Source organism: Oncorhynchus clarkii, chromosome 7, assembly GCF_045791955.1.
Source record: "Oncorhynchus clarkii lewisi isolate Uvic-CL-2024 chromosome 7, UVic_Ocla_1.0, whole genome shotgun sequence".
Classification (NCBI taxonomy): domain Eukaryota; kingdom Metazoa; phylum Chordata; class Actinopteri; order Salmoniformes; family Salmonidae; genus Oncorhynchus; species Oncorhynchus clarkii.
This window is the reverse complement of record NC_092153.1, coordinates 47,093,756-47,116,643: the sequence shown is the minus strand read 5'-3', so window position 1 is coordinate 47,116,643 and position 22,888 is coordinate 47,093,756. Positions and strand designations below refer to the sequence as shown.

General features: G+C 41.3%; 1 protein-coding gene across 2 annotated transcripts; it reads right to left on the bottom strand.

Moving 5' to 3' along the window:
• Positions 1 to 5,165: 5,165 nt before the first annotated feature.
• Positions 5,166 to 21,786, bottom strand: LOC139414284 (sodium/hydrogen exchanger 3-like). 2 transcript variants are annotated; one of them, XM_071162194.1, is made up of 16 exons: positions 21,525 to 21,655; positions 15,771 to 16,073; positions 15,361 to 15,521; positions 14,351 to 14,429; positions 13,818 to 13,995; positions 11,441 to 11,661; positions 11,014 to 11,216; positions 10,772 to 10,861; positions 10,426 to 10,496; positions 10,136 to 10,265; positions 9,827 to 9,978; positions 8,840 to 8,960; positions 8,253 to 8,429; positions 8,087 to 8,141; positions 6,445 to 6,528; positions 5,166 to 6,286 (listed from the first exon to the last, which is right to left on the bottom strand). In XM_071162194.1, the coding sequence occupies exons 1-16, from the start codon at positions 21,526 to 21,528 to the stop codon at positions 6,177 to 6,179; spliced, it is 2,139 nt and encodes a 712-aa protein (XP_071018295.1). In that variant the 5' UTR covers positions 21,529 to 21,655; the 3' UTR covers positions 5,166 to 6,176. The 2 variants fall into 2 exon arrangements, with proteins under 2 accessions (XP_071018295.1, XP_071018294.1); XM_071162193.1 differs by lacking the exons at positions 5,166 to 6,286; positions 6,445 to 6,528; positions 8,087 to 8,141 and having other exon boundaries at positions 8,142 to 8,429; positions 21,525 to 21,786.
• Between the last annotated feature and the right edge of the window lie 1,102 nt (positions 21,787 to 22,888).

Sequence of the window (22,888 nt, the reverse complement as noted above, 5' to 3'; positions counted from 1 at the left end):
ATTGTGAATAAATACCAGTGACATCACAGGGTCAGAGGTGATGTACTGGTTTGGAATGACGCTACAGACTAAACTCTGACCTAAAGGGTCACGATCTCATCTCACATTTTGACATTTTAGCAGACACTCTTATCCAGAGTGACTTACAGGAACAATTAGGGTTAATTGTCTTGCTCAAGGGCACATTTGTAGATTTTTCACCTAGTCAGCTCGGGCATTCGAACCCTTTGGTTAATGGCCCAATGCTCTTAACCGCTAGCACACCTGCCACCCACATGTTATATTACAAACATACTCTGTAATACATACATGTTTATAGGGTATTTCCTTTCAAGTTAAATAATAATTGTATATTAATAACAACATATACATTCAGAATCAAAAAGAATCCATATCATCGAATCTAAAATGAAAGACATATGTAAGATTAATTCTCTTTACAGACTATCAAGTAAAACATCTTCACACATTAAGATACTATGTACCATAGCTTCAGAGGAGTGTAGCTGTCATGTAATACTACCCTTCTGTTTGTGCCAAGGTTTAGAGAAGAAAAAAATGGTTTTCTTCATCATTGTAATCATCATCACCACCAACACCACCATCATTGTAATACTAAACGCAATTCCAGGAGATTCAAGTACAGGGTTGAAGGTGAATCAAATCTGTCTTTGTGCAAAAAAAGGAATGTCTCCAAACAGAATGTAAGACACACACACTTAGTACATGATTGACTCAAGACAGATATATTCACTAGGGCCACCATTAGAAATGTCACCCGAGAGAAGATCTAGACACATACACTACTGTTCAAAAGTTTGGGGTCACTTAAAAATGTCCTTGTTTTTGTAAGAAATAAAAAAAAATTGTGTCCATTTTAAAATAACATCAAAATGATCAGAAATACAGTGTAGACATTGGTAATGTTGTAAATGTACTATTATTGTAAATGTACTACTATTGTAGCTGGAAATTGCTTTTTTTTAAACATGTTATTTTTTAAATGGAATATCTACATAGCAAAACACCAGTCCAAACGTCAATAGTGAAGAGGCAAATCGGGATGCTGGTCTTCTAGGCAGAGTTCCTCTGTCCAGTGTCTGTGTTCTTTTGCCCATCTTAATCTTTTCTTTTTATTGGCAAGTCTGAGATATGGCTTTTTCTTTGCAACTCTGCCTAGAAGGCCAGCATCCCGGAGTCGCCTCTTCACTGTTGACGTTCAGACTGGTGTTTTACGGGTACTACTTAATGAAGCTGCCAGTTGAGGACTTGTGAGGCGTCTGTTTCTCAAACTAGACACTCTAATGTACTTGTCCTCTTGCTCAGTTGTGCACCGGGGCCTCCCACTCCTCTTTCTATTCTGGTTAGGGCCAGTTTATGCTGTTCTGTGAATGGAGTAGTACACCGCGTTGTACAGGATCTTCAGTTTCTTGGTCATTTCTCGCATGAAATAGCCTTCATTTCTCAGAACAAGAATAGACTGATGAGTTTCAGAAGAAAGGTCTTTGTTTCTGGCCATTTTGAGCCTGTAATTGAATCCACAAATGCTGATGCTCCAGATCCTCAAATAGTCTAAAGAAGGCCAGTTTTATTGCTTCTTTAATCAGGACAACAGTTTACAGCTGTGCTAACATAATTGCAAAAGGGTTTTCTAATGATCAATTAGCCTTTTAAAATGATAAACTTGGATTAGCTAACACAACGTGCCATTGGAACACAGGAGTGATGGTTGCTGATAATGGGCCTCTGTACGCCTATGTAGATATTCCATTAAAAATCAACCGTTTCCAGCCACAATAGTAATTTCCAACATTAGCAATGTCTACACTGTATTTCTGATCAATTCAATGTTATTTTAATGGATGAAAAATGTGCTTTTCTTTCAAAAACAAGGACATTTCTATACGTTTGAACGGTAGTGTATATTATTATTGTTGTTGTTTTTTCTAACTTCTTAATGGGTGGACCGCTGCGGATTCCTGCCTATGGATCCTCAAAATATCTTTCACTTTTCTATCCCTATGAGCACTAATGCAAATGATGGAAATAGGGTTTGTTGAAAATGAATGTGAATCTAGTCAGTGTGTTTTAGGATTTTAACAGTGATGTAAGTTGTACATTGCGGCTTGAAATGTTATCCAGGCGGGTTGACTGACTGGTCCTCTATGTAGACCAATGGCTGCATCCCAAATTGCACCCTATTGTCACGGATGTCGTTGTGGAAATGACCGGAACAAGGTGCAGAGTGGTGAGAGTACATTTTCCTTTATTTATGTAAATGTCGTCAACAAAACAAGAAACAAAGAAACAACCGTAAAGCATACTAGGGCTATAGTGCCACTAACAAAGTCAATTACCCACAAAATACAAAGGATAAAAGGCTGCCTAAGTATGATTCCCAATCAGCGACAACGATAGACAGCTGTCCCTGATTGAGAACCATACCTGGCCAAAATATAGAAACAGAAAACATAGAAATAAAGAAACTAGAATGCCCACCCTAGTCACACCCTGGCCTACCCAAAATAGAGAATAAAAGCCTCTCTATGGCCAGGGCGTGACACCTATTCCCTTTATAGTTTACTACTTTTGACCAGGGCCCATGTTACCATTACTGTATTATACCAATGACATTCTGCTGAGCCTGATTTCCCTTAGAAAGTTGGTCAACATCTGTGCCAGTTTCAGTACCATCTGTTCATCTCTGTCACTTTTTTGGTCTGATCCTCAAGTTCAAAATTAAAGTAATTAACTGCTGCTGTATTTTGTTGCGCATTCCTTGGACCCTTGTACATTTTAGATCTGTTTATTCATAGGAACTAATTCATGATGTGTATTGCCAAATATAAGATTTCAAATCATTGTTTATTCACTGCAGCTAACCTGTACGTTTGAGGGAGGTGCGAGTGTAACAGGTTTATTCTAGAGGCTATTGTTAGGGCATCTCTCAATGGGGATGTTATAGTAAAGGTATAAAAATGGAAAATCTATAGATTTACAGTTTTCACACGTTTACCGTAACAGAGTACCAAGCTAGTCATTGTGGTAGAACTCCTGGCTATGATGAGTGACACCATTGTAAGTTAATTATTGAATGATATGTCTCCCATGAAACAATAGTCTGCTTAGATTAGTCTAATGCAATGCTGAACAGACTGATACACGATACAGGTAACCAATAAACTTTATTGGTGAATAAATAGGTTATTTCTTTACTATACAAGTGACATTTACATCTGTAAAATTCAATCTCTCAACACTAACCACATCTTGACCCCAAAAATGGCTACAAATCTCTCAAACAAATGGAAGAAAACACAAAGTGATTGACAGCATTTCAGTTGTTAAAATTGCATTAGATTATGTCATCCTCTCAATAAATTACTGTCATATAAAGTGCTTTATATTCTTTATCATCAAAAAAATCGACATAATTTGATCACAATAAAGGGTGAGGACATGAGGTGGTCACAAAAATGACAGTCTGAATAAACTTGCTTGTTTGGTCTCATTCTATGAACTTAAATATGGTGTGTCGTTACACTTTTGGTAACACTTTACTTGGATTGTCCCAAGTAGATGTTCAATAACTATCAACAACATTTCAACTATCCATTAACCCTAGCTCTAACCTTATCCTAACCCAAATCTTTACCTTAACCCTTACCTAACGGTTATTCCAAACCTAACCCTAACTCTAACCTTATCCTAACCCAAATCTTTACCTTAACCCTTACCCTAACGGTTATTCCAAACCTAACCCTAACTCTAACCTTATCCTAACCCAAATCTTTACCTTAACCCTTACCCTAACGGTTATTCCAAACCTAACCCTAACTCTAACCTTATCCTAACCCAAATCTTTACCTTAACCCTTACCCTAACGGTTATTCCAAACCTAACCCTAACTCTAACCTTATCCTAACCCAAATCTTTACCTTAACCCTTACCCTAACGGTTATTCCAAACCTAACCCTAACTCTAACCTTATCCTAACCCAAATCTTTACCTTAACCCTTACCCTAACGGTTATTCCAAACCTAACCCTAACCCTAACTCTAACCTTATCCTAACCCAAATCTTTACCTTAACCCTTACCCTAGCGGTTATTCCAAACCTAACCCTAACTCTAACCTTATCCTAACCCAAATCTTTACCTTAACCCTTACCCTAACGGTTATTCCAAACCTAACCCTAACTGTAACCTCAGCAAGCAGTTGCTTATCAACATACAGTATAGTTTGTTCAATCTCCTCAATCTCCTCTGTTTTCTCAGTGGCAGCTGTAAGCTGTGGTCGTGTCAGTGGTGGTCTCATCTCAAAACTAAGACTGTTCTGCCTTGTTGTTCTGCATAGTTATTAGAGGAAGGAAAGATAGGAAGGCTCCCACACTACACTCTCACTTCAGTATCTTACCTAGTTATTTTCAGATGATCTCATTTTGCTATTTTGTGGCTTTGGAAACTGTGTTTTCTATACCTGTCCACTCCTCTCCCTGTAGGCTTCAAAGACTCTCCCCACCCCTTGGTTGCAACCATTCTAATTTAGTGTACCTTGCGCGCGCAATCCATGTGCAATTCCTGGTCTCTCTGGCAGCTTTTGGAACTGCCGATCTGCAGTCAAGAACGGCAAGTTTATTTCAGCTTATGGTACACTTCAGTCCGTTGACTTTTCGGCCCTGACGGAGACATGGATCACCCCAGAGAACACTGCTACTCCAGCTGCTCTCTCTTCATCTGACTATGTTTTCTCTCAAAGTCTGAGAGCATCTGGTCGTCGCGGTGGTGGCACAGGGCTACTCATTTCTCCTAAGTGGAAATGTTCTATTTTCTCCCTCACTCACCTGTTCTCATTTGAATTCCATGCTGTCACTGTCACTTGTCCACTCAAGCTTAACATTGTTGTCATCTATCCCCTGCAGGTGCCCTTGGAGAGTTCCTCAATGAGCTTGACACCTTGATATGGTGTTTTCCTGGTGATGACTCACCGCTCTTCATACTTGGCGACTTCAACCTCCCCGACATCTGCCTTCGATTTCTTTCTTTCCACTCCTTTTGACCTCAGCCTTACCCAGTCCCCTCCCACTCACAAAGCAGGCAATATGCTTGACCTCATTTTTCTACTAATCTCACTACAATCCCCCCTCCAGGTATCTGATCACTTCTTTGTTTCCTTTTCTGTCTCACTCTTCTCCAAACCTAGCCATTCAGCCCCTACCCAAATGGTCATGGTCTTCGCTCTCTCTCTCCCACTACTCTCTCCTCTTCTATTCTACCATCTCTCCCTTCTGATAAATCCTTCTCTCTCCTGTCTCCTGATTCTGCCTCGTCGGCCCTACCCTCCTCCCTTTCCGCATCTTATGACTCGCACTGTCCCCTTTTCTCCCAGCCCCTCCTGCTCTGTGGCTGAGTGAATCATTGCAAGTCTACAGAACAGAGCTGTGGACAGCTAAGCCGGTCAGGAGGAGCTCCTTCATATCCTCACATGGTCTCTCCTATCATTGCTATGCGGATGGCACTTAGATACTTTTCTCCTTCCCCCCTTCTGACACCCACCCTACTTTACTGAGTAAAAATGTACTTGCTATGCCTGTGATATGTTCTTGTCCCTCCTAGCACTGTAACTCTGTAACTTGCTCTGGATAAGAGCGTCTGCTAAATGACTCAAATGTAAATAATACGACCAGCCGTAGATTATCTATATGGGACTATCCAAATAAAGTGTGACTGAACTTTCTTTCACTGTCAGCCTACATGGGATGTGAGCAAGCCAGTCAAAGCCTGGATTGTTTGAGGGATTGGTTTTGTCAGGTAAACCGGGTCAGAATTTACCATGGATTTGGATGGCAAGGTCAAATGTCCAACATTCTTATTTGGTGTTGGACTCATGATGATCTTCATGTGTTACGATGGAGTTATATACAGCACAGTTCCCTTTACTTTAAAAAACCTAACCTACAACCAAACATACACTAAGAAGAGGGAAGAGCTCAGTCAAGACTGAAAGCCTTTTTTGGAGGGCACAAGGGTTACTGGACCTGGAATGTTTTGTCTGGGGATACAGAACTATGATTAAACAACTGCACAGCAAAGAAAACATGCCCTAGTAAATGTTTTGTCAAAGAGCAGGTGCAATGTTTGATTCTTTGGCAACTGGGGTCATGACCAGGACCCAGGGTTAGGTGTCAAAGGAGTTCAAAGTTTGTGGAAGAAGTGCTACATGTGGGATCTGTTGCATGTTGTCCATGGGGTCCATCTCTGCCATGAAGGCTGGGTTCACTATTCCAGCTACACCAGAAGGGATAGAATTAATGGAATTGATTTAACTGTCTGAAAGGTTTCTGAGGTGAGATTAGTGTTAGTACCCAAATGGTTTTAGTGTGGCTTTGGCATGTTTAAATTGGTTGGTTTCATTAGTCTTGAGTTGATGTGAAGAAGACTCTTACCTTCTACTCTATAGGCCCTCATGGGGAATAAATCGCCAGCAGCCTCGTCACCAGAGCCACAGTCTCCTTCAGAAAACTCAAAATCTGGAGGCAGAGCGAAACAGCCAATCAGAAAACAATGAAATTATGTTGTTCATTTATGCAGGGGTAGAATCTGCGGGGTTGTCAACAACCGTATGTTCTGGTTTTCAGGGGAAATGGAAGCGAGAGCCTGTGATGAGACTAGGGCTGTTGCAGTGACAGTATTACCACCACACCGGCGGTAATGAGTCATGACTGCAGTAAAATTACACTTGACTGTTGAATAGGGGTAATCTCCTCTTATGCACTCTGGACATGCTTAGTAGTACCCAACTCGCTAACGACCATCAGGTCGCTAACGGCCTGGCACGCAGGACTCTAATGTCCATATAACCCATGGGTGTCAAACTCATTCCATAGAGAGCCTAGTGTCTGTGGGTTTTTGTTTTTTCCTTTAAATTAAGACCTAGACAACCAGGTGAAGGGAGTTCCTTACTAATCAGTGACCTTAATTCATCAAGTCCAAGGGAGATGTGAAAACCTGGAGACACTCGACTCTCCATGGAATGAGTTTAACACGTGCTCTAACCACACTGACATCAATGCAAATGCAATTGAAAATCACATCAAACACTTATCAAAATAGTATTGTGCTTTTAAAACACTCACCTCACTGTGATTGATCAATTTGAAGAAATGAGTTCAACAACAGGTTGAAACTGAGTGGAAAAATGGTGGCTGTGGATGTTGTTTCAAAGCCTAACAACGAAGTCGACAGCGCTTTCTAAGGTGATGATTCATTCAAAACACGCATCTGCATATTAGAGCTTATCCATACGCATAGGCCAATATGAGCCCAGCCCAAATGTTTTTGTTTAAATAGTTATTGGGCCGTTATACAATACATAGCCTACCGCATATTACACAGGGCAGAATTTTTTAAATAAAAACTGATTAACGATGTCTTTGGTAAATAATTAGTCTAGCCTATTCTCCAAAATTAAACAAATTCCACTAATCGCCTTTGAGTGGGACTGTATTATTATGCATACCACAGGAGGTTGGTGGCCCCTTAATTGGGGAGGACGGGCTTGTGGTAATGGCTGGACCGGTATCAGTGGAATGGTATCAAACACATGGTTTCCATACATTTTCATCATATCATAATGTTTCTTTAGACCGACCTAAAATAAATAATGGATTCATTGTGGTGGTGTACATGACATTGATTTATTAGCCTTTTTTAAATGTAGATGTTCCTAAAGGCGGGCATCAGCAGCAATCTTTTGTATGAAAATAACCGTCTGAAAAACGTTCATGACTGCCACAGGCCTAGACGCGACTTCTGTTTTTGGATGTTAACAAGGTGACACTCCATCTTAACTCCTCCACATTTACTGGATTGGATGAACAGTGCAGAAGAGAACCTTCCCCTAAAAGGTTTTATTCTCATCAAGACCAAAATGTGGGGGATCTAGTTTGAGTCATTTCTTTTATGCCTGTTACGTTAGCAGAGGTATCTAAGCCCAAATGGCAGAAAGCAAATGTAATCAGCCTCATCTTTCCCCCCTTAACCATTTCATATAATGCAAAAGAGAAGTGAAAAGCAAAGAGCAAGTACCTTTATCCCCAAAAGGATGGTTTTTACTTTTATCCGAAGAGTTTCCATTTGGCATCTAAAAATGACATAACATGAAATTACACAACATACACATTACATTGCCTATAAGAGGATGGCTATGAGGTCGGACACGGAGGAAGGGGGAAAAAGTGCCTTCACCCCTGACCTTTTGTGGTTTATCTTTCTTTTGATGCTTGGTTTGGATCTTCTTGGCAGGGGCGACACCCATTTTGGCTGACTTGAATGACTCTAGACGGCTTCTCATTGTTCTCTGGAAGATCTCTTGCACCTCATTCTCATCCCTGTTGGTTTCGAGGTGGCTCCGACTGTACCTGTGTCTGTGCTGTTGAGGGAATGAGAGGAAGAGAGCAGGGTAACTGACCATCTTAATCTGTGTATGGCTGATTGTGGATTGACAAGATGCAGGAGATGCTTTAGGAGACAGAATCCCCATACATTTACTCCCAAAGATTGGGATTTCCCTTTGAGTACAGTATCAACAAAAATAAAAGGTAAAAGGATTACAACTGGCCTGTTAGCACACAAACTAATACGATGAAACAAGCAACCAGTGACAGTGGCAAACTAATGATAAGTGATTTGGTGCTAAGATAATTGCTCAACATTGAGGGGTATTTAAGACACAGATTAAGCCTAATCCTGAGATTCTCTTTTGAGTTTGTTTTTAAATCCAGGACAAGGCTTAATCGATGTCCGGGAAACCGCCCCTGAGATTTTTGAGTGCTCTAATACCTGTTTCCTGCCTCTGTACAAGTGCTGCTGCAGTAGATGGTGTGCATTAAAGTCCTCTGACTCCCTCATTGTCAGGTCCTGCTCATGCATGTCTAGGCAGACAGAGGGCACAATATCCTGTCTAGAAGGGAGGAAATATAAATGTACACTGTTGTTATTTAGCTGGCCACTGGAGGGCAGACACTGAAAACGTACCAGACCTACAGTATTTCAAGTGTTACAGTACATTGAGGAGCAAGGAGAAGGATCTTACTCTACAAAAAGTTAGTGTCTACTAACCATGCTTTTGCTACTGTATGCTTTTGTTTCTATTTTGAATCATCATATTTGGTGGTATAATAATAGTAGTTACTTAAAACTATTAGAAAGAAAGATTATATATCATCATGGCATCAGCTAATTGGGATCCAGATAAAGATGACAAATCACAAATCCCTCTCCCCTGAATTCTGCAACTTATAAAAAGTATAAGAACAAATCTACTCACCTACTTCGGATACCCCCCCAAAATATATTTTACTAACAAATTACAAGAATTCTTCAATAATATAAAGTAAACTTGGAAAATCATAGATCAACTGTTGGATAAGAAAAAGACATCTACAACTATTCAATCCTTTGTTGGAAATAAGACCTATAGTGATCCTGATGTTATTTAATAACATTTTTGTGAATGTGGGTTCCTCTCTGTCAAAGAACATTTAGAAAACTGATGGTAATCCCTTGGATTACGTTTAAGGGACATTTCCCTTCTCTGCTTCCTGATGTAATGTTTCTCATAAATAAGTCATGTTTATGCTAGTCATCCTGCATCTTCCAATGAAACAGTTCCCTGTGATGGTATGCATTTATAGTTGCCATAGAATGAAAAAAGGGTTTACGCCAACCCAAGTTAATGATGCATGTGTTTTAGACAGCATCCCAAATGACACTCTAGTCCCTATTTAGTGCATGACCAGAACCCTAAAGTCAGGAAATGTTGCTTACAAGATAGAGGAGAGTGGAACATGATCCGGTCCCATGTTATCTGCCATGATGTCAGGCATAATCTCAGAGAAACTGGCACGAAACTTCTTATTGAAATCCACATCGGCCTTGGTCTCATTTCGAACGAACGCCAATGAGCCTCTGCGTTCTCCCTATGGTGGGAGCATAAGAAGACTTCATGGTCTGCCATCCAATTTCTTTATTTGTTAATGTTACTGTAGATCAGTGATCTTGGTGGTTAATATATTGCGTTTGTAAATACAGTATTAAATTGTCATGGCTTTCCCTGACCTTGTGAGTTGCTCTTACCTCCTTTACATAGCTCATGGCATCCTTGAGGTTGAGCTGGTGGAAGATGTTGAATATGTAGTCACGGGATTTCCTGGCAGAGGGCTTCATCAAGAACCAGCACAACCACCTCTCCTCAAAGTTATGCCACCTTAGAAGGATACGAGAAGATAGGAAAAGGATACAATTCTAAAAATCTGTGCTAACGTTCTGTCTTTCAAGGTATGGTATGTGATATATTAATTCAAACTGTACTTATAATATGATAATAACTTATTGAAGTTGATAATGTGATGTTAGTGTCCAAATACTTGTCTCTCATGTAGTTATGTCCTATTTGTCCAGAAATGTCCTCTATGGCGACAAGCATGTGGTCAAAGGTCTGAACAAATACAAATGAATGGTGAGTCATGGATTTATTTTGTCAAGAATATATTTAGGTCAACCAATTTCAACACTGTTAGATTAAATGGCTGATGCCTTGTAAAATAAGGGTTCAGCTATATTGGAGGTGGGTTTTGACTTTTGTGGTTTGACCCTGAAGATCTGACACAACAAAAGGTGAAACTTTACTTTGTGGATTTATAAGAGAGATGTATAGTTAGTTATCTGATTCTCAGGTTGATGAACAACAAAGACTTCTAACCAAATATTTACCCTATTCTGTATTTTTTCAGCTAGTGTGAGTTCTGTCACGGCTGCTCTCTTCACTTTCAGCCAGGTGACCAGTGGTTTCATGGTTATTCCCTGCACCAAAGAAGAAGAATATATAGTAAACTGGTAATTAACATATGCCAGTCTATTCAAGTCAAGACATATTACACTATGGAAGAAAAACATTTCCACAACTAATGAAATCGCAATGGACTGAAGTTTTACATTTAAATTAGCCATTTTACCTGCAGCATGACAGTGAAGTACACCACTATGAGGGTGGTGCTGACCATCAAATTCTTCTCTTTGAACTTATTCTCATCCAGCATGGCCACAAGGCCGTAGGCAACTGCCCCTCGCAGGCCACCGTAGCTCATCACCACCTGATCAATGAACTCCAAGGGAACCAGTCGGTACTTGTTCAAAATCCAGGTAAGGAGAAAGACCCCTGTGATGTAAAAACACACACAAATACATAGACACACAGAGTGTTAGTGCTGGTAATGTGAAGCCTTGAATGAGAATCTTTTAGTAAAATACTGAGCTACATACACAGGGATTGCAAGTTTATAATCAGCCCTAAGCTTCCAAACTACAATATTGTTCATCCTATGAAGAATGAAATGGAGTCAGCAGTGATTTCACAAAATCATACTAAAGATCACAACTGACCTATGAACCTGAACACAAAGATGAAGAGGAGTGTGAGGAGGATGAAGCCTGTGTTCCAAACCCATACAGCTGGATCTATGGCCGAGATGCCGAGGAAGACAAAGATGATGGTCTCTGAGCCATTGGCGAACACCTTCATGACGTATCGTACTGTGGTGACCGACCTCTCATCCATGTTGGCATTGATATACTTCTGACAGCAGATGCCACAAAACACGATCCTATGGCACAGCAGGCAAATGGATCGTATTTCATGGTGAGTAGAGGGCCCAAAGATTATGGACCATAATCTTTTATAAGGCTCATACTGTACATACAGTGCATTCAGACCACTTGACTCTTTCCACATTTTGTTATATTACAGCCTTATTCTAAAATGGATTAAATAGTTTTTTTCCCATCATAAATCTACACACAATACCCCATGATGACAAAGCCAAAATAGGTTTTTAGAAATGTTTGCAAATGTATTTAATAAATTTAAAAACGTCAGATGCATCAGATGTCCTGGACTCCACAATTCCGCGACCTCAACCAAATTGAGATGGTTTGGGATGAGTCGGACCGCAGAGTGAAGGACAAGCAGCCAACAAGTGCTCAGCATATGTGGGAACTCCTTCAACTGTTGGAAAAGCATTCCAGGTGAAGCAGGTTGAGAGAGTGCCAAGATTGTGCAAAGCTGTCATCAAGGCAAATGGTGGCTCTTTGAAGAATCTCAAATATATTTTGATTTGTTTAACACTTTGGTTACTACATGATTCCATATGTGTTAATTTCATAGTTTTAATGTCTTATTCTACAAAGTAGAAAATAGTCAAATTAAAGAAAAACCCTTGAATAAGTAGGTGTTCTAAAACTTTTGAACGGTAGCGTAAGTATTCAGACCATTTACTCAGTACTTTGTTGAAGCACCTTTGACAGCGATTTAAACCTCGATTCTTCTTGGGTATGACGCTATAAGCTTGGCACACCTGTAGTTAGGGAGTTTCTCTCCTTCTTCTTTGCAGATCCTCTAAAGCTCTGTCAGGTTGGATGGGGAGCGTAGCTGCACAGCTATTTTCAGGTCTCTCCAGAAATGTTCGATCAAGTTCAAGTCCAGGCTCTCGCTGGGCCACTCAAAGGCATTCAGAGTCCTGATGCCACTCCTGTGTTGTCTTGGCTTGGTGCTTAGGGTCGTTGTCCTGTTAGATCATGAACCCGCTCTGGAGCAGGTTTTCATCAAGGATCTCTCTGTACTTTGCTCCATTCATCTTTCCCTCAATTCTGACTAGTCACCCAGTCCCTGCCTCTGAAAAACATCCCCATAGCATGATGCTGCCACCACCATGCTTCATCTTTGGGATGGTGCCAGGTTTCCTCTTGTTATTCAGGCCAAAGAGTTCAATCTTGGTTTCATAAGACCAGAGAATCTTGTTTCTCATGGTCAGAGTCTTTAGGTGCCTTTTGGCAACTCCAAGCGGGCTGTCATTTGCCTTTTACTGAGGAGTGGCTTCTGTCTGGCCACTCTACCATACAGGAATGATTGGTGGAGTGCTGCAGAGATGGTTGTCCTTCTGGAAGTTTCTCCCATCTCCACAGAGGAATTCTGGAGCTCTGTCAGAGTGACCAACGGGTTCTTTGTCACCTCCCTGACCAAAGCCCTTCTCCTCCGAATGCTGAGTTTGGCCAGGCGGCCAGCTCTATGAAGAGTCTTGCTTTGAAACTTCTTCAATTAAAGAATGATGGAGGCCACTGTGTTCTTGGGGAACTTCAATGCTGCAGTAATGTTTTGGTACCCTTCCCCAGACCTATGCCTTGACACAATCCTGTCTCGGAGCTCTACGGATAATTCCTTCGACACTATGGCTTGGTTTTTGGTCTGTCATGCACTGTCAACTGGGGGACCATATATAGACAGGTGTGTGCCTTTCCAAAGCATGTCCAATCAATTGAATTTACCACAGGTAGACTCCAATCAAGTTCCAGAAACATCTCAAGGATGATCAATGGAAACAGGATGAAACTGAGCTCAATTTCGAGTTTCATGGCAAAGGGTCTGAATACTTATGTAAATAAGGTATTTCTGTTTTTTATTCTTAATGGATGTGCTAAAGATTTCTACAAGCCTGTTTTCCTTTTGTCATTATAGGGTGTGTCGATTGATTTAAAAAAATGTTTTAATCCATTTTAGAATACGGCTGTAACATAAAAAAAAGTGGAAAAGGTAAAGGGGTCTGAATACTTTCTGGATGCACTGTACTAAGTAACTGAAATACATATCCAAATCAATTACAGCCAAGTGGAAAAATCATGTTAGGTTGTGTTTTGAATAGAACATCCCTTTACGGAAAGGGTATTGTTGGCCTAATAAATCAACATAACACTCAGAAGCACTTACGACAGGATAGCGGATAGCGAGAGCATCTCAGCTGTCAGGTAGGAGAGGTAGCCCAGGATGAAGATGAAGCCTGGCTCGATGATCTGGATGTTCTTTGTGCATCTGGTCAGGAGCGAGATCAGCAGAGCAAAGATAATACCAACCAGGGAGCCTCCGAATGCCACCACGAAGAACGAGACTACACATGGTAGAAGGAGAGAATGAGAGTGCGAAAGAGGAGTGAGAAAGAGGAAGACGGACATATGGAGAGGCAAACAGTGAACAAGGATATTGATTATTTCATGAATACATAACATTTTAGTTAAACAGATTACATAATCTACTGCTTGTTGCATTACCCTTTCAGTTTGCTTCAAGATGGCACAAGAAGTTGTCACTATTGATTACACGACAGGGTTGTTAATGGCTTGGCATTTGGCCTGAGAATCCAACGCTGAAAAATTTGCATCCCAAATGGCACCGTATTCCCTATATAGTGCACTTAATAGGGAAACAGTCATTTGGGATGCAAAAAGTGTGTGGATCTTACATACTTATGCCTTTAATGATCTCTACAGCATCGATTTCTGCCCCTCCCAGCGACACGAATGCATCAAACACATTGAACAGCACCTGAGGGAACATGGACATAAAGATGACTGGTCACTGAGGAGGTGGGGAGGTTAGGGAACCAAATGCAACCAAATCAATAGAACAGTATGTTATTTAATGCAGTGGTGTTTAAAGTCTGTGTCGAGGAATTGCAGTGGGGTGGGAATTTAATTTTTTTTAAATTGCAACTTTATTTTTTATTTTGGAGGGGGGGAACTATATATATAATATATACGGGACAATATACAAACGGTGTATAGAAAGATCATTTGAAAAATGTAATTGTATTGAGTAAATGTATGTATTGGTTCTCATAGAAAGCTGAAAATGCAGTGGATGGAAGGTTACTAGTTCACGTTATTTGAAAATCTAAATTGACTGAATGTAACGTTGTGTAATTAGATTTTGGGTGGGGTTGTGTCGGCAGAAAAAAATGAGCATCCCCAGAAATTATGGCCAAAAAATGAGCATCCCCAGAAATTATGGCCAAAAAATGGGGTCCCTGCTGAAAAAGTTTGAATACCCTGCTTTATTGTGTTACAATCAATGGAATAAATGGTGTAGTCTATCCATTGGACAAACATAATTATTCCTGGTCTATTTGTATGTGATTTATGTTATGTACAAACGGACAGCATTCTCAGAGTGAAGCACATGACTGATGCATGCAGTTCAGCCAAGGAGCCCTGCCTTGGAATGCAGTTTGTGTATTGCCTTTGTACTTCACTCATTGGGTATATCTTTGCAATGATAAAGTTCACTAAAGCAACACATTTCAAAAGTTGAGTACATTTTGTGGGCAAAAAACTATAGTGTAAACATTAATTCAGCGGCCTAAATGGCACCCTATTCTTAGTCTACATATTGAACTTCTTCTGACCAGAGACACACCATTTGGGTGTCATTTGGGACACCTAATAATGCTGAATGAGGATGAAAATGTGAGACAAACCACTGTGACACCATCGTTGAGGAGGGACTCCCCAAACACCATGATGAACAGGACCTCGTTGACATGGACCTCCTCAAACACGGCAATTACAGCCACGGGGTCCACAGCAGCAATTAGACTCCCAAACAACAGGAACTGAAGGAGACCAATGTCGATATCACCTGCAGAGGCCCAGAGTGAAAGGTATAATGATCTCAGACCTTTAAACTACATTACCCGTTAACTTGCTGATTGAGGACCTCACAAATGCCAGTTTCAATCATCAGTTCAAGCTTTGGTCGGGCCAGTTCCAAATGACAGCCTATTTCCTGTATAGTCACTACTTTTTACCAGGACCCCCTGGTCAAAAGAAGTGTACCACTGTATAGTGAATGGGGTGCCATTTGGGACAAACATGTTGGCTGCCTTACCCATGGCCCCGCCCAACCAGCACCCCCAGAGGCCGAGACCCACAGTGGCAGCGTTCCAGCAGGTGCCAATCACAGCGTAAACCAGGATGGCGCCCATGTTGCTGAAGAACAGCTTGTTGGGCATGAAGTAGCCCGCATCCAGGATGACTTGGGGCAGCAGGTAGAAGAAGAAGACGGTGGGTGTCAGGGTGAAGGTCTGCATCTTGTCTGCCCCGTAGATGATGCCGCCCAGGATCCAACCGATGAGGATGAGGAGGGCGCTCTCCGGGATCACACTGGTCAGGCTGTGGTTCAGCTCGACCACTGTTGGGGAACAGAGAGACAGTGATACGTAGAGGAAATGAGAGCCAAAGAGTGTCAGCGAGTAGAAAAGATTACAGGGATAATTTTGGTAGATTCAGGTGCAGACGAGCCAAGTCAAACAGACCTAAACCATAAACTGTCTCAGGTACCAACCCAGTCAATTATTTCTGCTTCCTTACTCCAATGATGCCTCAGAGAGAGTTCGTGGCGCTTGTGCTCTGCTCACTGTCTGGCAAACCTCTGAAGTCAACATTAACTTTTCAGTGCCGAGTCGCTGGCACTATTTGAGCGTAATTGGGTAATGAGTTCAGTCAACCTTACACGTTCTTGATCCCTGGAGTTGTGTTCATAAAGCATCTCAGAGTAGGAGTGCTGATTTAGGCTCAGTTTAGTTTTGCCTTTAAGATCCCACTGAATATGCATACATGAACTGGGAGGACCTGATCCTAGATCAGAACTCATTCTCTGAGACGCTTTAAGAATACAGGGTCTGGCCTCCCTACACTTTGTTGATCCTTGGGCAATAACGGGATCAAGATGCCCACAGGATACTAGGGAGTCAGACATTGACATCTGTTCCTTCTTGACAACATTCTTGGGCTTCACACACAGGAAGGTGCTGAAACTCAAATCCCTAACTAAACGGTAAAGCAAAGAGATTAAAATGTGTGAGGATACGACGTCTGTAAATGATCAACCATTTCGGATGACTGAGAAAGTCTTTTGAACCCTGGAGTATGATTCATTGGCAGCGTACCATTATAAATGTGCTCATCACTCACTCACACTCTGGATAAGTGGCATGAGGCAAGGATTTCTCATAAGTCATAATGTTTTATCAGATTCTACTTATTCAGATGACCTCTTCTCTATCTTAATGTGGAGATATTCACTGACAATGCACAGCAACATCTGGATTTGTCATCCACCCACAGTGCTGAGGGTTGTATCTTTCCGGTACCTCAGGGTTGTATATTCTGCTGAGGTGTTTCAGGCTACAGGTTGCTCTTGATTGCTGGAAGCTCAATTAAAGATTACGTTTAGATTCTCCTTTACTATTCTGTTTATTTATCCTCGAGGACCTTGGCTGTGAAAATAAAATATTTAGCAAGTTGGAAAAAGCTGTTGGGAGAGTTATAATCCATTTTATGTGTTACTTATACTCAAGTGATGTATACCCAACACTCCGGATCTGGGATAAATTAGTTAAATGTTAAGTAAACAAATAGATAAGCTGTTGTTCAAAGGATTTTTCCTTTGTGACATGTATGGTTATTGGTTAGTTACATGGATTGAGACCACTCCAGACTAACTCTTAGAAAAGTATCTTTGAGTAAATTATTCTTCACTTGTTTGGAGAAACTTTTAACTGAATAAAACATGCATTTTTGTTCCTCATTTGCTCAGCTTTTTCTTCCCTTCTAAATGTTCTACTTTTTTGCCACTGTTTTGGACATAAGCACTGTTCCTGTCTGAAGCACAGTGATTGGCCTTGAGAATATAAAGTACTGTATGTAAGAAGATGCCACATTCACACTTATTTCACACCTACTCAAAAACCATTGTCAACATTTCTGAACAGTTATCTATGGAATGTCTTAATATATCCCATGAACTTGAGTAAAACGCTAAAAGCACTTGGTCGGGAGAACAGTGTGTTGCCTTGATAACACTGACAAAAGCTACAGTTACCAGACAGTAGTAGCGTTATGCTGGGCCTATTTATGGCACAAATGCTACACAAAAGACAGATTTTGTTCTCACTGGAGGGATGGTATTGCCTGCTATCTTTGATCAGTCTGGTGTTTAAAATTGACCTCAAATCCTATTCTTCCCCTCTAGGTCCTACGGTCTTACATACATACACAGTATACAGTGGCAAGAAAAAGTATGTGAACCCTTTGGAATTACCTGGATTTGTGCATAATTTGGTTATAAAATGGGATCTGATCTTCATCTATGTCATGAAAATATACAATTACAGTCTGCTTAATCTAATAACACACAAACATTTATACATTTTCATATATTTATTGAATGCAAAACGATAAACATGGGAATTCATTTTTTCTTTTTCGGTCCTGACTGGTCTCCCGGTCCCTGCCGCTGAAAAACATCCCCACAGCATGATGCTGCCACCACCATGCTTCACCGTAGGGATGGTGCCAGGTTTCCTCCAGACGTGACGCTTGGCATTCAGGCCAAAGAGTGAAATCTTGGTTTCATCAGACCAGAGAATCTTGTTTCTCATAGTGTGTGAGTCTTCAGGTGCCTTTTGGCAAACTCCAAGTGGGCTGTCATGTGCCTTTTACTGAAGAGGGGCTTCCATCTTGCCACTAATATAATGGCCTGATTGGTGGAGTGCAGCAGAGATGGTTGTCCTTCTGGAAGGTTCTCCCATCTCCACAGAGGAACTGTAGAGCTCTGTCAGAGTGACCATCGGGTTCATGATCATTTCCCTGACCAAGGCCCTTCTCCCCCGATTGCAGAGAGATACCGGGCAGCCACCTCTAGGAAGAGTCTTGGTGTATCTTCTTCCATTTAAGAATGATCGAGGCCACAGCATTTTTGGGGACCTTCTATGCTGCAGAAATGTTTTGGTACGCTTCCCCAGATCTGTGCCTCAGCACAATCCTGTCTCGGAGCTCTACCGTTCCCTCGACCTCTTGGCTTGGTTTTTGCTCTGACATGCACTGTCAACTGTCGGACCTTATATAGAGAGTTCTGTGCCTTTCCAAATAATGTCCAATCCATTGAATTTACCACAGGTGGACTCCAATCAAGTTGCAGAAACATCTCAAGGATGATCAATGGAAACAGGATGCACCTGAGCTCTGTTTTGAGTCTCATAGCAAAGGATCTAAATACTTATGTAAATAAGGTATTTCTGTTTTTTATTTTTAATACATTTGCAAACATTTCTAAAAACCTGTTTTTACTTTGTCTTTATGGGGTATTGTGTGTAGATTGCTGAGTATTTTTTTATTTATTTAATCTATTTTAGAATAAGGCTGTAATGTAACAAAATGTGGAAAAAGTCTGAAGGCAATGTAGGCTTCCCTGATCAAATCAAATTTTATTTGTCACTTGTGCGGTTGTAGACCTTACTGTGAAATGCTTACTTACAAGCCCTTATCCAACAATGCAGTTCAAGAAATAGAGTTAAGAAAATATTTACTAAATAAACTAAAGTAAATTGTTTTATAAAAAGTAACACAATAAAATAACAATAACGAGACCTCAGGGGGTACCGGTACGGAGTCAATGTGCGGGCGTACAGGTTTGTCAAGGTAATTTGTACATGTAGGTAGGGGTAAAGTGTGTGTGTGGGGGGGAGGCATTATAAATAGTTTGGGTGGCCATTTGATTAATTGTTCAGCAGTCTTATGGCTTGGGGGAAGAAGCTGTTAAGGAGCCTTTTGGACCTAGACTTGGCACTCCGGTACTGTTTGCCATGCGGTAGCAGAGAGAACAGTCTATGACTTGGGTGACTGAAGTCTTTCACAATTCTTTGGGCCTTCTTCTGACACCTCCTAGTATAGAGGTCCTGGATGGCAGGGAGCTTGGCCCCAGTGATGTACTGGGCCGTACACACTACCTTCTGTAGCACCTTACGGTCGGATGCCGAGCAGTTGCCATACCAGGAGGTGATGCAACCGGTCAGGACGCTCTCGATGGTGCAGCTGTGTAACCTTTTGAGGATCTGGGGACCCATGCCAAATCTTTTCAGTCTCCTGAGGGGGAAAATAGGTAGTCGTGCTCTCTTCACGACTGTCAGTAGTCTACGCTGATTTTTTAAAAAGATAATAGCAATGGAAAACTGCAAATGTGTTGCTACTGCTCTCAACAACATTGCTGCCCTGAATTTAGAAGACTCTATCGACAAAGCTCAGTGGGAGAATGTTGTGATGGACTACTTTCTGGAGGACGGTGGGCTGACTTTCCCTGACTCTGAAAAGGAATCCGATGATTAAGAAATCTTTGACTTGGGTGACAACAAATAACAACATTGTCATTGCACCAGACATTGCAGAGTTTTGTGATGACACATCAACAGTGTTGTTGTCACAGAAGAAGTGGATCAAATTTTGAACTCAGTGTAATGCCCAGTAGAAGCAGAGTATGAGAAGGAGATGGACAAAATGTGGAAGTTTGATTGCAAATGAAAGAGACGAAAAGATAACTCAGAAGGCTCTTGTAAAAGACAACTCTCACTGGATTACATCTACAAATAAAGGGAATATTGAACATTGTTTAATACTGTTTGCTAGCTAGCGAACGTTAGCTGACTAAACCTAGATAACTAGTTGCTTGGTAGCTAATGCCAGCTAACATTATAAATCGTATCTCATTTAGTCAGAAATCTGTTTGCATCGCTAGTTATACAGTAGCCTACTGTTAGCTAGATGATTGGTTAGCTTTACCTGCAGATTAATGCTGTATCATTTCATGCATGGTGGCTGGCTAAGTGTATGACAATCTGTTTGTATTACTAAACTGTATGGGTTGGGATTATGGTACATTTATGTGTTTAGCTAGTTAGCTTGCTACATGTCTAAACAAAAGAGTCCACTTAGCCAGATGATAACATGACCCATAAACGTAGCCAGGTGTGTTTGGGGGTGATATGGCCATCTATTGTGTTTCATGAACATGTGAACAAGTCTAGACAATAGAGACCCATCCACTTAGCTACGGTAGATGAGTCTGGGGGGTGGTTTGATTGGATATACATTGTGTTTACTAGAGACAATATGAAGAACAACGTGTTTGGATATAGGCCAAGGACTAGATAAAGTGTTTTTACCTAGAGAATTTCCTTTTTATAGGCTACTACTTTCACCACTTGTTTTCTACACTACCTTAATCACTCGGTTTAGCACATGGCCTCACGTGAAGACTCAAATGGGGGAGATGGTTGGGGCTAAAGCTGAAAAGGGTGTGAACGATGCTGAATGGGCATACTCAAAAAAGAGCTCTCCAGCAAGTTAGAAACTTTCAAGTGGATTTTCTGGAATAACAAGTTAATCACATTTCAAATAGGCATAACTTTCCCATATTTCGCGTATGATATACAATTTTGATGCTCGGAGTCTGTACTTTTTTCAAATGTACAAAAAGTCAATATTGTAAATGGTACACAACACTCAATTGGGAAATGTAGTCACATATCTGTCTGCCAGCATATTTTTGTCTGATACTAACTCCACAGTATATTCTCTGACATAGCAGTTTGTGTCTAACAATATTCTAAATTATGAAATAACTTTCCAAAGTGGAGCCTGAGTACAGTCTGGGTCTCCTGTTGAAGAACTGCTCTTCCTAAAGGTTTAAAACACTGAATGAAAACAATAATTTCACATAATTTTAATTAGGACTGAATTGAAATTAGACACCCATGTCTGATAGATAGGCCATTGGTGCTGATAGCATCCCTCTCTGTATACATACCCATCTTGGATACCCCAGCCACAAGTATCCATAAGGCGATGAGGTAGGGGGCTTCCACATGGTGCCACTTAAAGGTCACGATTTGTATCCCTGAGATGCTGGACCCATGGCCCCCTCCAGCCTGGCTGTGGTTTGATCCCACCACCCCTGGCTCCGGTTGCGACCCCTGGGTTGCTCCCACCTCCGTACCCTCAACAACCAGGCGGACTGTGCAAGTAAAAAATGTTGTCCCTAGCAGCCAGAGGCAAGTTCTGCATGCCATTTCACCAAATAAGTAGATCGATAAATAAATCGAAATGCAGAAAAACTTGTTTTCAAAGTTCCTTGAGTAGTCCTCTTTCTTTCTCACTCTCTGAAGACTTGATCGGGTCACAGTGGTGTGGGCCAGGCGGGTGCCTGAGGGCGGTGGTGCAGTGAGGGCAGAGGTGTACGGACTCACAGGCTCAGCCGTTTATATGTCTTCCCGGGGGCGGGGGGGGGGGGGGGGGTAAAGTACCTCCTCTGTACGGCCACTGCTCCTGGTTACTCAGTCACGTTGAGCAGTGTCTGCATTGTTTCGGTTCCTCAGTCTACTGTACTCAATCAAGGGCAGAGATTACTATGCCACTCTCAAGGAGGAAACGTCATTCCAAAAGTGTGCTTTCATGCCGGTTACAAAGTTGTTATATTTGATCTGTGGGTATTTTTAGGACCGGTTTTCGGTGTGGAATTTCAGTTCATTATTTGTGCCTGATAGCTTGTCTTAATGATTGATGTGTATATTTCACAATATTTGTTCATGTCTGTGTGGGAGGTGTGAGAATCATCTACTCTTGAGGGAATTAGAATGCACTTTCTTTCAGGAATATTATAAACATTGGGGATTTGGCAATACATTAATTAAATTCTCCATTTGTTTCAAACATGATACAATGTATTGACTGCATCTAGGTGGTGAGGGTAGGCAACAACACATCTGCCATGCTGAACCTCAACACAGGGGCCCCTCAAGGATGAATGCTCAGTCCCCTCCTGTTTTTGGCAACTGATCATCCTCTGACCGCAAGGTGCTACAGAGGGCATAGCGACGGGAAGTAGAGGAGCAGAGGGTGCTGCAGCACCCCCTGAAAAATCTGAATTTAAAAAATTATATATTTTTATTATTTTTTTTTCCACAAATGTAGTGCACTGGGCCTTTACTAGTCCTGTATTAGCAGATCAATAGTGTCTATAGTGCGGGCAAAATCTTTTGTTTCACTATAGTGCACTGGGCCTTTACCAGTCGTGTACCAGGCCTTCTGTAGTGCACCCCCCCCCCCCCAAAAAAAAATGTACAGCGCCGCAATACATCTCAGTTTATTGAATAAATCGTACATGCATTGGAT